Source organism: Emys orbicularis, chromosome 12, assembly GCF_028017835.1.
Source record: "Emys orbicularis isolate rEmyOrb1 chromosome 12, rEmyOrb1.hap1, whole genome shotgun sequence".
NCBI classification, from domain to species: domain Eukaryota; kingdom Metazoa; phylum Chordata; order Testudines; family Emydidae; genus Emys; species Emys orbicularis.
In genome coordinates, this window is record NC_088694.1 from 41,687,980 (window position 1) to 41,703,093 (window position 15,114).

The 15,114-nt window shown below is 45.1% G+C and overlaps 2 protein-coding genes across 2 annotated transcripts; one reads left to right on the forward strand and one right to left on the reverse strand.

The window, feature by feature from the left end:
• Nucleotides 1-248: 248 nt before the first annotated feature.
• On the reverse strand, nucleotides 249-836 carry LOC135886210 (olfactory receptor 10AG1-like). Its single transcript, XM_065414051.1, has one exon. It carries the CDS (start codon nucleotides 834-836, stop codon nucleotides 249-251), a length of 588 nt encoding a protein of 195 aa, XP_065270123.1.
• A 12,403-nt stretch (nucleotides 837-13,239) lies between these two features.
• On the forward strand, nucleotides 13,240-14,244 carry LOC135886211 (olfactory receptor 11A1-like). Its single transcript, XM_065414052.1, has one exon. The coding sequence runs from the start codon at nucleotides 13,240-13,242 to the stop codon at nucleotides 14,242-14,244; it is 1,005 nt and encodes a 334-aa protein (XP_065270124.1).
• Nucleotides 14,245-15,114: the final 870 nt, after the last annotated feature.

Below are 15,114 nucleotides of genomic sequence, written 5' to 3' on the forward strand. Positions count from 1 at the left end.
CCCAGATCTGAGCCCCCAATGGCTTTGGGGGAGAGGGCGGGGCCTCGCTGCAGGGCGTGGGTGGGACCACAGCCTGGGTTAGGGGAGGATTAGCCTTCCCTGGTCTATTTTACCTGCTGCCCATGGCTCTAATGACCAGGCTATTTTGGGGTGGGTGGGTCTTGCTCTTGTTCTTTTTGAAAAAATGTAGTAGGCCTTAGATTCATCCTGAGGAAGAACAGGCAGAGAAATCTGTTTCCCACTCAGTACTAGCGAGGAACCATTTTGTGCCACATATTTCTCTTCAGGGCCATTTGGATATCCCTGTTCCTCAAGCTGTAGATAAAAGGGTTCAACATGGCAGGCAAAACAGTGTAAAACAGGGAGAGAAGTTTACTGCCGTCTGGAAATTCACTGGACCTGGGTCGTAAATAAAGGAGGATGCCAGAACCACAGAATAAAGCCACAACAATGAGGTGGGAGGAGCAGGTGGAGAAGGTTTTCCTCTTGCCCTCAGCTGATGGCATCATGAGGATGGTGGTGATGATCCAGATGTAGGACAACAGGATCAGGGCAAAGGGCACCATTCCAAAGAAAGTGACCATGATGTAAGTCAAGGTTTCATTCATCGAGGTGTCAGCAGAGGCCAGCCACAGCAGAGGGGCCAGGTCACAGAAGAAATGGTTGATCTCTTTGGAGCTACAGAAGGGTAAGATGAACACCAAACCGGTCTTGACTACCTGGGCCGGGATGCCGATTGTCCAGGAAGTGGCTGCCAGCAGGACACACACCTTCTTGTTCATAATCATGGGATAACACAAGGGGTTGCATATTGCCACGTATCGATCATACGCCATCGTGGCCAGAAAGGAAGACTCCGTGCTCCCAAAGCAAAGGAAGAAGCACATTTGCATGGCACAGCCAGCAAAGGAGATGCGTTTGTCCCGTGAGATGAGGCTCACCAGCATTTTGGGGACAGTGACTGAGGTGTAATCGACCTCTAAGGCAGACAAATTAGAGAGGAAAAAGTACATGGAGGTGTGAAGGGCGGGATCCACCAAAATTACAAGGATAATGAGGAGGTTTCCCACCACAGTGACCAGATAAATGGCTAACAGTGCCACAAAGAGTAAAATCTGCCTCTCTGAAGAGGTAGAAAATCCCAGGAGAAGAAACTCAGTCACCACCGCTCAATTCAAGATCATCATTTCTTCATAAGTGTTCAACTGGAAGACAAACAGAGACAGGTATTACATGGTGTATTCACCATCTCCAGGTCTTCTATCAACCAAGATTGGATGCCTTTCTTCAAAGGTCTGTGGCTCTAGGGAAGCCCAGCAACCACACAACCCTGCAAACAGGGGTCTATTCCCTTCCACAGAAAATGTCAAAAATGGTGATTTTCATTTGGAATGAAACCCAATTTCAAAATATTGAAATCTTTCATGAAACAGAATCACTTTTCTCCCTCAACTCAACTCATAACTAGAGCTGGCCAAAGTATTTATTCTGAATCTCAGTCATTACAAGTGGTCTTGAATGAAGAGGAAATAAAGGACTATGCATCAATAATATCTTAGTCACCAATGAGTGCCACTGATTTCAAAAGAGAGATTCTGTTACCCTTTCTCTCAGGCTGGGATTTTCAAAGAAACCTAAGAGATTTATGCTACTTAATTTCAATGAGATTTATGCACTTGAAAATTCCATCTCACTGCTGATTTCAATATGACCATTCAAGCATTGAAGTACTCAGGGCCGGTGCAACCACTAGGCAAACTAGGTGGCCACCTAGGGCGCCAAGATTTGAGGGTGCCAAAAAGCGGTGCCCAAAATGTCTTGGATGCTCACCCGGCGCCGGCTAAACATGTAACCCTCTTCCCGCCGCTGTATGAGGGGGCGCTGCGGCTTTGATCAGCTGCGGCTGGCCGCGAAGTGATGTCATTCCTCCTCCAGCCACCGGGGGCACTGTGCTGCTCCCTGCTGCTCTGGCTCATCCCCAGGCTCCTGCCCCTGCTCAGCCCCACCCAGCCCCCATTCCCTTGAGCTCTGCAGCAGGGCCAGGCCTGCCCTCACCGGCGGGGAGAAGTGCAGAGACCCGGCCCCAGCCGCGCCGCTGGTGAGTGGTTTCCCCCTGCCCTCCAAGCCAGCCCCACCACCCCAGAGGTCTGCCACCCCCATGGAAGCCTGGGGTCCCCTCGCTTCCACCCCCTCCAGAGGCCTGAGGCACCCCCACCGCGGGGGGGGCTGTGTAGGGCCCCAGAATATCTAGGGACGGCCCCAGTACCCACCACCCTGCCCGCAGCCAGCCCCTTCTGCTCCCCCTGCCCTGCCCCCAGCCAGCCCCACACTCCCTGACCTGCCTGAAGCCAGCCCCACACCCCCTGTCTCCAGCCAGCCCCACACCCCCTGCCCTGCCTCCAGCAGCCCCACACCCCCTGCCTCCAGTCAGCCCCACATCCAACCCCTGCCGCACCCCCTTACCCAAAGCCAGCCAGCCCCACACTCCCCTGTCTCCCTCCAGCCCCTGCCGCACCCTCGTGCCCGAAGCCAGCTAGCCCCACACTCCCCTGTCTCCATCCAACCCCTGCCGCACGCCCCTACCTGAAGCGAGCCAGTCCTGCACTCCCCTGTCTCCAGCCAGCCCTTGCCGCACCCCCTGCCCGAAGCCAGCCAGACCCACACCCCCTGTCTCCATCCAACCCCTGCCACAACCCCATGACCAAAGCCAGCCAGCCCCACACCCTGTCAGGTTATTCATTTATTTTCATTAAATGTGTAGACTAAATAATGAAATTAATATATTTTCAAGCCAAATGTGTATTAATTCTAATGTACAATGCCACATTATGCAGTATTCATTTTTGAAAGTTTATAATAAGCGATGGTCTGGGGGGAGGGGTGGGGGTGGTGAATCCAGTGACCACAAAACAGCCTTTTCAAAACAAAGTATCGTTTAATCAGAACAGCAGGAATCAAAGCATAACAATTAAACAACAGAAGGCCTACATGTACCTGTCTTACTTAAAGTTTATCCAAACACTCATGCTTCTAGGACTGTGGTTCAGTCTGCTTTCCCCTTCTTCCTGTGTCTGTCGCTGCCAAGCTCTGAGGCTCTGGTTTTCATCAACTGCAAAGTTGTTTGATTCAGTTTTCCCACTTGAATCTCTCCCCCTACCCTGATATCAAGATGGAGGTTCGGACTCAGTCACAGGTAAACATCAAAGGAATTGACACCTAAATTGTCCTGATAAGTATTGGTGAATGACACAATCTGAAAATTATACCTTTCTTCCTGCCTACCTCCTGTCCACTTCTGTGAAAGTTAACCTCTTTGTAACAATATTGCAACCAACACCAATACAAGCAAACAAATAGATGAATGGCAAATATTCATAAAATAATATAGACATCTTCCATGTCCCTCACAACGATAATAATTTTATTTACCACAAAAAACTTTGGCAAATATCAACAATGGAAAATTTTACCTTTATATATAAAAGAAATGGAAAAAAATACCAAGCTTTTATTAAATTGATAGCAATAGATTAACAATTACAGCAATCAAACACATAGAGTTTGCCCATTTTTTTAATGTAATGATTAATGATTAACTAGACCGCTAGATAGTCATTATGTCGTAGGGAATTTTCTTTTTCATGCTTTTTCTCCTCATTTTTTGTACTGAAAATAAAAACCAAACAAATATTATAATTTTCATCCTTTTAAATAATTTTACAGTAATTATCCAAAACACGGCAGCCTATAATAGGGATACTGCAATACTTTTGGCTACTGCTATTAACAAAGTATTTAACCCTAATTCCTAATACTGTATCTTTAGCTTCCTATGCCTTCTTTTCACCTTTCCTATGTTATTGATGTTTATATGTATCATGACCACAGCAGTCTCTGGAATCTCTCTAGTCTGTTGACTAGAGCTGGGTGAAAGTTTTCCAACATAAAAGTTTTCCATCAAAAAAGGATGATTCAATTAAATAAAAAAGAGAATGTACCAATGTTGTTGTATTTTGACTGAAAATTATCAAAATGTTTAATATAATATAATATAATATAATATAATATAATATAATATAATATAATATAATATAATATAATATAATACTTTGGGGTGTGACTGTCCTTTTGTTCTGCCTTTTGCAGTGCCCTAGTCCATGACAGGGCCTCTGTGCACTATGGCAACAATAATACTGTTGCCTCTTTCCGACCTGAGCAGCTAGTCATAGTTCGGGACGCTGGGGGAGTTCCCAGCTGGAAGCATACGCCAATGGAGGATGGTGTTCGCTCAGATGCAGTCTTGTTTATTTACAAGGGATGTACCAAGTCCTGCTTCTCCAAACACAGGAGGAGGTAGCAGTTCCTCAGCTCATGGCCCTGAAGGGTATGCTTGTGTTCATTTTGGATAAAATGTGGTTTGCAGGGTGCTTATGCATATAGAAGCATGCTGTGGCTCACCACCCTAGGAACATTCTAGAGAAAGCCAGGGGGAGGGAGGTGAGCTCAACATGTGGAGTAGAGAGGTGTGAGCATGTGATGAACAAATCCATATATGGAAAGGTTAAATTTGATTGGTTAGAGGTTTGTGTTATGTAACTTGTTATGTAAGTGTCATGTGCTATAACATAGCAAGGGGAGGGGCTCCTTGCTGGAGGGACTCTGCCTGATTTTTGTACCAGGAACTCTCCCTTTGTGCACATTAAATAAAGCCTTGTTGAATTGAATTGAATCGCATCGCATCGAATTGAATTGAATCACATTGAATTGAATCGCATCACATCGAATCGAAGTCCCTTGATTCTGCCCATCATCTGACTCATTGGGAACCACAAAATCCCTACAGTTTCTTGGTGCAGCAAGCAGGGTGAGAAATATCCTTCAGGATCACGACCTACAATCAAATTAGAGGGTGAGTTTGTTCATTTTTTATTTGGTTGTGTGTCTCTGACCTGACTGGTGACTCTCATACCTTTTCTAGTAAGAAAGTCTTGGTGTTGGGGAATTCAGGGGGGTTGTTGCAGTCTTAAGACATTGCACTTCGTGTGGGGACTGCTTAAGCTGTAATTTCCCCTGACTAAGTGTTGTTGAAGTGGAAAATCAAAGAGGCTATAAGGACCAACAGTTAGTGTAGTGGCAGGTATAGCCATAAGTACCTCTAGCTAATGTGTTGGCTGGCCCAGATCTCCTAATTGGAGATTGTAATTGTGCAGATCAAAAATTGGAAAAAGGATTAATCTGCTGATTGGGCATTTCAGTCTGGGGTGTTTGATTTGAATAAATTGTTATTAGTCTGTAAACAGAATTGTATTTAAAAAATTGGAGATTGGAGGATATTTAGATTAAAAAAAGGGGAAAGATGAAGGGATATAGTGATCCACAATATGAAGAGTGTATAATTAGTGCTTTTATAACTATTGTAGCAGTAAATTTATTAGTTTTCTTGTGGAGATATTTTGGCTGTATGACTGAAATAAAGAAGGACAAAATGACTGGTATGTGTTTAATTGTTGATTATGAACAGCTGGTTAGCAAGTGTGATATGCTAAAAGGAAGCATGGGAGAGTTAGAAACAGAGGTAGAAAAACTGCAAGCAGAAGCAAAAAAGTATAAAGAAGCAGACTTTCAGGGAAAGAGATCTTGTCCCTCAGCACCTTTGGACCCTACATGTGGAACATGGGGATATGAGTCTAGTTTCATGGCTCCAGTGAGAATGCATGCTACTGTTAGTCGCCTAGAGCACACTCATATAAGTCCATCTGACTTGTGGAGCATGTTAAAAGAATTGCCATCTTTGCAGCTTAATAACCCAAACCTACCCTTCTGGGAAAAGGTACAGGAGTGGATGGCAGTGGGAGGCTTACATGCTTTTGATGATCACGTAGTGTTTTCAGCCTTGGACATTAGCAATGGCTTTTGGTCTGTTCCTGTGCACCCTGACAGTCAATTTTGGTTTGCATTTACTGTTAAAGGGAAGCAATATACTTTTACTCGTCTAAGCCAGGGTTTTTATAACTTACCTACTTTGTTTCATAGAGTGTTAGCTGATGTGCTGGCAAAGCTGCCAGATATGGCTTCTTGTGTTGTACAGTATGTTGATGATCATCTTATCTCCTCACCAGATTGCCAAACGCACATGAAAGACTTAGAAGAGATCCTGCAGCACTTGGCAGACAGTGGGGTAAAATGTAATGCTAGAAAGGCTCAGATTGCAAAGGAGGAAGTATTATATCTGGGATATCTAATATCCAAAGGGTACAAGCATTTAACTGTTGACCGCATTGAGGCTATTAATGCATGCCTATGACCAATTACGGTCAGGGGAGTTAGGGAAGTGTTGGGGCTATTCAATTTCTGCCAAACTCAAATCCCAAATTATTCAAAGATTGTCCAGCCCCTTAATAATCTCCTGAAGGGTGCTGGTGGATCACATGATGCAATTGAATGGACTCTTGAATGTGAACAGGCATTTACCACATTGAAGCAGAGGCTAAGTACTGCCACAGGGTTGGGACTTCCTAATCCATTAATTCCTTTTACATTGTACACGCTTGTCAGTGAGGGACATATGACAGCAGTGTTAATGCAAAAACATGGAGACAAACAGCGCCCACTAGCATACTACTCTTCTAAACTAGATGCTGATGCTCAAGCAATGCCACCATGCCTCCAGGCGGTGGAAGGAGCTTCTATGGCCCTAAGTCAGGCCTCACCACTTATTGGTGCGCAGGATGTAAATATTGTCGTGCCTCACGCTGTCCTTGCTATTTTATCAGGAAAGAAATCTTCAGCAGTCCATGTGGCAAGATGGACTCAATGGGAAACAAGCTTGCTAATGCCTTCGGTACATCTGCAATGAGCGTCATCGCTAAATCCTGCCACCCTCATGCCTACCCCAGATGAGGGACACCCGCATCATTGTTGCCTTAAGGAAGAGCCCATGGACCTTCCATTGGTAAAAGAAACTGAAATACCTGGTGCCCCTAGCCTATACGTGGATGGTTCTTCCTTCTATGTGGACGGCAAGCGACACACAGGATGGGCCATTTGTACTCAAGATGGGCAGCTGGTGGTGCATGGCAGTTTACCTGGAGCATCGGCACAAGTAGCAGAACTACAGGTGTTAGTTGCAGCATGTGAAGCTGTGGAAGGTCATACTGTAAACATATATACTGATTCTAGATATGCATTTGGGGTTGTACATAATTATATTAAATTGTGGGTAAATCGGGGATTCCTGACGAGTACAGGATCCCCAATACAAAATGGGGGGATAGTGGAGAAACTTCATGCAGCCATGCAGAAACCTACTGAAGTAGCAGTGATAGAAGTGAAGGCCCACACAAAAGGGACAGACCCTCATAGCAAGGGGAACCGAAGGGCAAACGAGCTAGCTAAATAAGCAGCTGTGGAAGGTAAAGAGATGCAATTGATTGCTGCAACACAGCCTCTCATAAAAACCCCAAACTTTTTTGAATTACAGGACATCCAACAAGCTGCACCAAGGGCAGAGAAGTGGTTATGGATGGATAATGGGGGCAAACTGTGTGATAATAACACTTGGAGAGGTCCAGGGAACACATTAGTGTTACCAAATGTGCTGATGGGAACTATGATACAAGTGTATCACATGTTGGGACATGATGGAGCACGGAGGGTGATCCACCATATGTCAAACACCTGGTGGCATCTTAAGCTTAATGCAAACATGCATGATTATATGAGGTGTGTAACATGTGCTCAATGTAATTCTGCTCCCACAGTGAAAATGAAAATGCAACATCAGCCAAGACCAACACAGCCCTTCACGCAGTTACAAATAGATTTCATTGGGCCCCTGCCAAGGTGCAGAGGCAAAGAATATGTTCTGGTGATCATGGATCACTTTACTAAGTGTGTAAAAGCTTTCCAAGTGGCCAAGGCCACTGCATCTGATGTAGCTAAAATATTGATGACCGAAATAAGTTCCCGATGGGGACTTCCATGCTTCATTGATAGTGACCAAGGTACCCATTTTACCAACCTACAAGTGGTTCTCATGTCTATGAGAGCCAGTCCTACTAATCCACATCCCTTATCTCCTTTTGAAATGCTGGCAGGGCAGGCAATGAGGACGCCAGGAAATCTGTGCATTGGAGGGGGGGAATTGTATGTCATGGGTGACCAGCTTGCTGAATATTGCAAATTCTTATCTCTGTGCATCTCACAGGACCCCCGAACTGAACCAGACCCAAAGGCCGGCAAAGAGGACATGTGTGAGGTGCAGCCCGGTGATCAGGTGGTGGTGAAAGCCTATAGAAAATGAATCTTTGAACCAGCCTGGACTGGGCCTCACATGGTTCTCTTGGTGTCCCAGGTGACTGGAATTCCAGTTTGGGTGCACCTGTCATGTGTAAAAGTATACAAGGGTGAGACTCAACATGGGGCACAATAATCCTTGTTTACTCTATGGACTCCTGGAAAGCCATTCTTAATATTGTTAATGTTTTCACCAGTTTAAAATTGATGTAGGAATTTTTGTGGTCTACTAATTGTTTTGAGTGGTTTCTGAGACTTAAGAGTTTTTTTTAAAGGTCTCACCTTAATGTTGCTGTGGCTTTCAGTGTTGTATTGATGTAATCACCTGGAGAGGAGCCACTGGATCAGTTGTAAATGACATTACTCAAGCTATCAAATCTAATAATAGGGACTGGGTTGAAAATTTGTTAATAGCAGGGATGACAGTTTATTGTGCTGAGGTAGGGGCGGGATCATGTCTAATCAAGTTAGATATTACCTTAACTCAGCAACACAGTTGGTCAGGTCCTCACTGTTGTACTCAGCCATCTATTAAAAACTACTCAAATGTATGAGCAAGCCTTGGTCTAGGCATGTGGAAAAATTGTGTTATCATCCTGGCATGGTATCATCCTGGTGTTCAACATGAAAGTTGCAGCCCTGATAGGAGACTTGCTCGTGTCACAGGTGCCCTGTTGGGTGAGAGCTGCAGTTCTCAAAGACTGAATGTCTTCACCTTGGATGGTGGCAGGGGAGTGGTCCCTATCGATAACAGGGGCATGTTGGGATGGTCATTCCATCCTTGGAGGGGTGTTAATTCCTGTGGGTTGGGCTCCTGAATTGGAGGCTCAGCCTGTCCACCCACTCCGATTCTCATGTCACAGACACCTGTGTAGAATAAGGGCCGGAAATAACTATATAGCTTTCCCTTGGGACCAATGTTCCATCCTGGGAGGATGGGTTTTGTGTATGGGAAACCTGAAGTCAGGACAAGCCTTATCTCAAATGTTGGGACCTGACTTAATGGTACATGTAATGTTTGATTTAGTGGATGATATAGCAGTGAGGAAGGACTCCACCATCTGGTGTGGATTTGGGTGATTAACTCTGGCAGGCAAACCTTGCTTAAACATCTCATTCTTCCTATTGTGTTAAGCCTTTTAAAAAATATTGAAAGAAGTGGTAGGGCAATTACAGTGATTCAGTGGATAGAAGGGTTTGCTATTGTGGAAAGAAAGATTCCATGTGGATGGATTTGGGTTGTGTTCTCGCAATGGGTATGGGGACTTATTATTATTTTTATTGTACATATCATTATGTATTATTTAATTCTGTTCTCAAAATTGTAGTTAATTAAGTGTTGATAAAGTTAAACATTGCTCCTAATAAATACAAGGAAGTGGTGTTAGTGGGGTCTAAGAATTGTTCTTAGCCCCAAAACCAAATGGGGGAGCTGAAGGGTATGCTTGTGTTCATTTTGGATAAAATGTGGTTTGCAGGGTACTTATGCATATACAAGCATGCTGTGGCTCACCACCCTAGGAACATTCTAGAGAAAGACGGGGGGGGGGGCGAGCTCAACATGTGGAGTAGAAAGGTGTGAGCATGTGATGAACAAATCCATATATGGAAAGGTTAAATTTGATTGGGTAGAGGTTTGTGTTATGTAACTTGTTATGTAACTTGTTATGTAAGTGCCATGTGCTATGAAATAGCAAGGGGAGGGGCTCCTTGCTGGAGGGATTCTGCCTGATTTTTGCACCAGGAGCTTTCCCTTTGTGCACATTGAATAAAGCCTTGTTGAATTGAATTGAATCGCATCGCATCGAATCGAATCGAAGTCCCTTGATTCTGCCCAGCATCTGACTCATTGGGAACCACAAAATCCCTACAGCCCCAAGCCTCTCTATCCAATGGATCCACAAGCTCGCCTCAGATTTTGTCAGAGTTTCACTGTGTTCACAGGCTACTGCTTGGCTTTGTTGCCTCTGCTTCTCTCTGTCTTCTTGTCTGGTCTCATTTGCTGTGTGTTCTCTCACAGACCCACTCACAATACCCATAGAATACTGAATGTCCACATGGTGCTACTTTCTGGGCACAGCTTGTTGGCCTCTTGTCTCTTACAACTATCTTAAATGAAGGGCCCATTGACACATCCATTTGAATGAGGTTTCACTCAACCTGTAACAAGTTTTCACCCAGCTCATAGCAGTACAGTAAGAGTAACCGTAGTTAGCAGGGGTGCTGTACTGCTGGATGTATCTTTTTGACGGATGTAAAATGAAGTCTTGGCCACTTTCTCTCATTAATAAGCTCAGTAATGGACTAAATACAAACATATAAAGGATTCTTTTTTAATGCTGGTCCCCCAAGGCATGTACTTAAGTTAAAAAAAATGCTTATAATGCAAAACATTGTAATGATTCCCTTTGGAAGAGATTTTCACAAGATCACTCAGGGGAGGTTCCTGTCTCCTATAAAGAGAATAGGAAAAGGGTAACATTATTTCTGGTGCTGCTTTTCCAGAATGACACAGGTTCTGGCCAGTGGGCTGGTCTCCTTCCAACCAAACTCTGGACCGCTTGAAAAAAGACTTGATGAACTGAAGAGAGAGATGAATTGACACAATCCCATCAGCTGCTATCTGCTTCATGGCCCAAACAAGGATGACAATCCTACATTCCTGGTGCAGGAGAAAGGTAATATTTATGGTATATGAAACTACAATAATTTCCTTTGCCCTTCGGGCTTTCACGGTGCACTGTAAATGCATAGTGAGACAGAGGGCAAAATGTTCAAAAGTGCCTAAGTCCCTTCATCAGGGGGTTCCTAAGTGAATAAGGTGCTTTTGAAAATTGGACTTAGGAGCTTTAAAACATTTTAACCAGAACCCCTTACCACTCTATAGGTGACGGGATGGATCACTTGATGATTGCCTTTCTGTTCATTCCGTCCGAAGCACCTGGCATTGGCCACCATCAGAAGACAGGATACTGGGCTAGATGAACCTTTTGGTCTGACCCAGTATGGCCTTTCTTATGTTCTTATCCATATATGCAAAAAAAAATCAATTGGCTAAGGCCAAGATTTTCAGACTTGACTCATGATTTTGTAAGCTTCCTTTTTTCAGTGCCCAGCAGCAGACATTTTAAAGGGGCTTGATTTTCAGAAAGTGCTGAGTGCCCACCTTCTGAAAATCACTAGTCACTTGCTACTTGGCATAAAGAACAGCAACATTTGCTGAAGAATTTTTGTGATCAAAGAGCATCCAACCAGCTCTGTTTGTAACTGTGGTTGTTGCGTTTGCTGTACATCGTTGAGAAGTCTTTCTCCAGTTTTCAGCTCTGTGTGGCTCTTTCAATGAGCAGTTTGGCTAGGAACTGTAGTGTGGTCCTGTGGATAGTCTTTAAAGAAGCATGGACGCCAGTGATAGGAAAAAAACCTACTGGGCTATTATTTGTCAAATAAATATTTGCCAGGATTTTAGGGGGCCCAATTTGAGACACTTTAAAAGGGCCTGATTTCCAGAAAGAGCTGAGAACTTATTTTACATCTAAACAGAGAGTCCTGGTTGATTGTAGCTTTGTATCTATGCATGTGAGAGGCAGAAAGAAGCAGAACGCAAGAGAGGCAGGGGTTAGCATAGCCTTGGGGTAAAACCAAGAGATAGAGCTACTTTTGGGCACAAGACCCAATGGAAAGGCAGACTTGGACTGCTGAATGAGGAAAGTGCCCTCTGCATATTCTTTGTAAATAAACAGGATTCCCTACAAATATCTCTGACTTTTATCATTCATCTCTGCTACCTGTGCCGGCCAAGGGACAATGGTGTTTAAATTTATTTCCCCATGTTGACTGCTGAAGCCGCCCTGCCCCACTCGTGCTAAAGATTTCCCCCTGGCCCAGTGAAGACCCTTCACATTGTAAACTGTCCAGGGAAAGGACTTGATTCATCGCTGTGTCTTGTACTTAATAAATAACAAAAGTGAGGCACAGAGAGTTTAATGGACATACTCAAGGTCACCAGCAAGTCAGAGGCAAAGGCCGAAATCGAGCCTTTTGATAGGAGAGGCCTATCCTGGTACACAATCCAATGCTTTTACCTTGACATAGTGTTACCTATCATCAGTTATAATCCATGGTGTCCCGAGTACTCAGCGTTCACAGCAAAGGTTGAGCCTGGAGTTGGTCCACAATTTGCTGAATGACCAGTTTCCCTCTCAGTTTGCTGATTAAACAAAATGCAAATGTTTCATGGGAACATACCGATTTTGGCACATTTTTTATGACAAATGAGTGCGGTATTTTATTTCTGTAACTTCAAAGCACATAGATTTGACTATCATCTCAAGTTTAATAGACTAGAAAAGAACTGAGTAGAAATGATAAAGTAAAAAGGAAGTGCTTTATCATTATCCCAACAAAGCACATCAACATTTTCATATAACATTTTCTTTAACTGGCTCTGAAATGAAATTTGTCAGAATTTTGCTGGCAATGTTGTTGTTTCATTATGATCTGGGATGAAAGGCAATTTCAGAATGTTAGGATTGCCCATGGAATGGACATTCTGAGTTTTGACCAGGTCACATTGTTGAAAGAAGAGGAAAAAATGAAGCAGCTTCAAGATACTTCTTCTTATTCACAAAGGGGGTGGAGGGCCAGTACTTTTGCTCTATCTTGCTAAAACCCATTGCTCTTCCAGACATAGGATAGAACCCAGGAGTCCTGATGCTAAGACTCCCTTCTCTAGCCCACTAGACCCCAGGCCTTTCTCAGAGCTAAGATACAACCCAGGAGTCCTGGTCTCCACTGCTCTAACCACTAGACCCCACTCCCCTCCTTCACTGCTGTAATCACTAGACAGCACTACTTCCCACAAGGACACACAGCTGCAGGTTTTACGGATAGTTTTTTCATTGTCTTGTAATTATCTGATGACTCTCTTTCCCTCAGACCCTCCCTATGAAGGAGACAGGCAGTGGAAACCTCACCACCATCTCCCACATCCTCCTCCTGGGATTTGGGGACCTCAAGGAACTGTGGATCCTGTTCTTTACTGGCTTCCTAGCTGTCTATATCATATCCATGGCTGCCAACCTCATCCTGGTAGTTCTGGTGGTGCTGGATCCTCATCTCCAGACCCCTATGTATTTCTTCCTCTCCAGCCTCTCCTGCCTGGAGATGGTCTCCACCTCCAACATCTCCCCTGTGATTCTTGCTGGTCTCCAGGCAGGCAATGTGACGATATCTCTGGGCGGCTGCCTTGCACAGCTCTATCTCTTCGGTGCCCTGGCCACCGTGGAGTGCTTCCTGTTGGCAGCCATGTCTTATGACCGGTATTTGGCCGTGTGCCGCCCACTTCACTACCCTTCTCTCATGGACGGCAGGGTCTGCGGGCAGCTGGTGGTTGGGTCCTGGGTGGGCGGGTTCCTGTTCATGGGGATTGTGTCACTGTTGCTTATAGCCTTGAACTTCTGCGGGCCCTGCGAGATAGACCACTACTTCTGTGATTTCCAGCCCCTCCTGGAGCTCTCCTGCACCAACACCTCCATGGTCCAGATGGTCACATTCTTCCTGTCTTTCATCCCAGCCTCCCCCTTCCTCCTGACAGTCGCTTCTTATGTTTGCATCACCTGGGCTGTGCTGAGGGTCCCCTCTGCCTCAGGGAGGAGCAAAGCCTTCTCCATCTGCTCCTCCCACCTCACTGTGGTGACGCTGTTCTATGGAACGCTGGTGGCTGTGTACATGTCCCCTAGGGATGGCACGGGGCTGAACCCCAGAAAGGAGCTCTCCCTGCTCTACACAGTGCTCACCCCACTCCTCAATCCCCTCGTCTACAGCCTGAGGAACCAGGAGGTGAGCAAGGCCTGCGCGAGAGTTACCAGGATGGTTTCATCGGGGGGAGGGGGCGTTATGCCACTGGCTGGTCTCCAGCTTATGGCCCACCCAATAGCTGCTACTGCATGAGAGAGACTTGGGGACACCACTACTGGGAATTCTAATGGGCTGCATTATTCTCATTCCACTGATCCCTGATCATCAATCTCTGTGCCTTACTGACCCTGTAGGACTGTAATAATCTCTGATGGTCTCTACTGCTCTCTGTTGGAGTCTTTTGGCCTGCTGATCTCCCTCCACCCCTGCTGCTCTCTTTTGGCTACAGTTGGGTTCTACCAGCCCCTGCCAGTCCCACTGCTCAGCCCTGGGTTCTACCAGCCATTGCTGGTCTGTGCTGGCCCCTGCTTCTCTTTATTGTCCACAGCTGTGGTCTTCTGGCCTCTGCTGGGCTCTGATTGCTTCTACTAGACTATGTTTGTAGCACCGGAGCCACTAAGTTCACTTGTTCCATTGCTCCCTTCCAAAATCTGGCTGCCAGCTGGAAGCAGTTGAATTTCTTCCACTCGGATGGGGAGAGGGTGAACAGAGCAGCATTCCCATTCATAGTGCATCCAAGTGGGAAGCTACTGTATTCCACTGCTCATGCATCCATTATGAGGTGCTTCATACTCCAAAAGGGGCATGTTTAGGTGTGCAGGAGGTATAGGTAGGACTCCCCCAGTCCTGCATATTCACAACAGTGGTAGGAAAGGCCTGTACAGGGCAAGCTGATCTTCCGCTGTAGATGTAGAAATTGCTGCTGCACTTGATTATTTCCCCAATGGCCTTAGAAGAATTTGTCCTTCACAAGCACATGTCAAAATTCAAGCTGGTTGAAAAATTTCTGATGGGCATTTCATTGAAATCCGCAGGAGTGTCAATTCTGATAAACATTTATTAAAAAAAACAAAAACAAACATTTTGCAATTTGTTTTATTTTATATTCTAAATTCGCCTCTT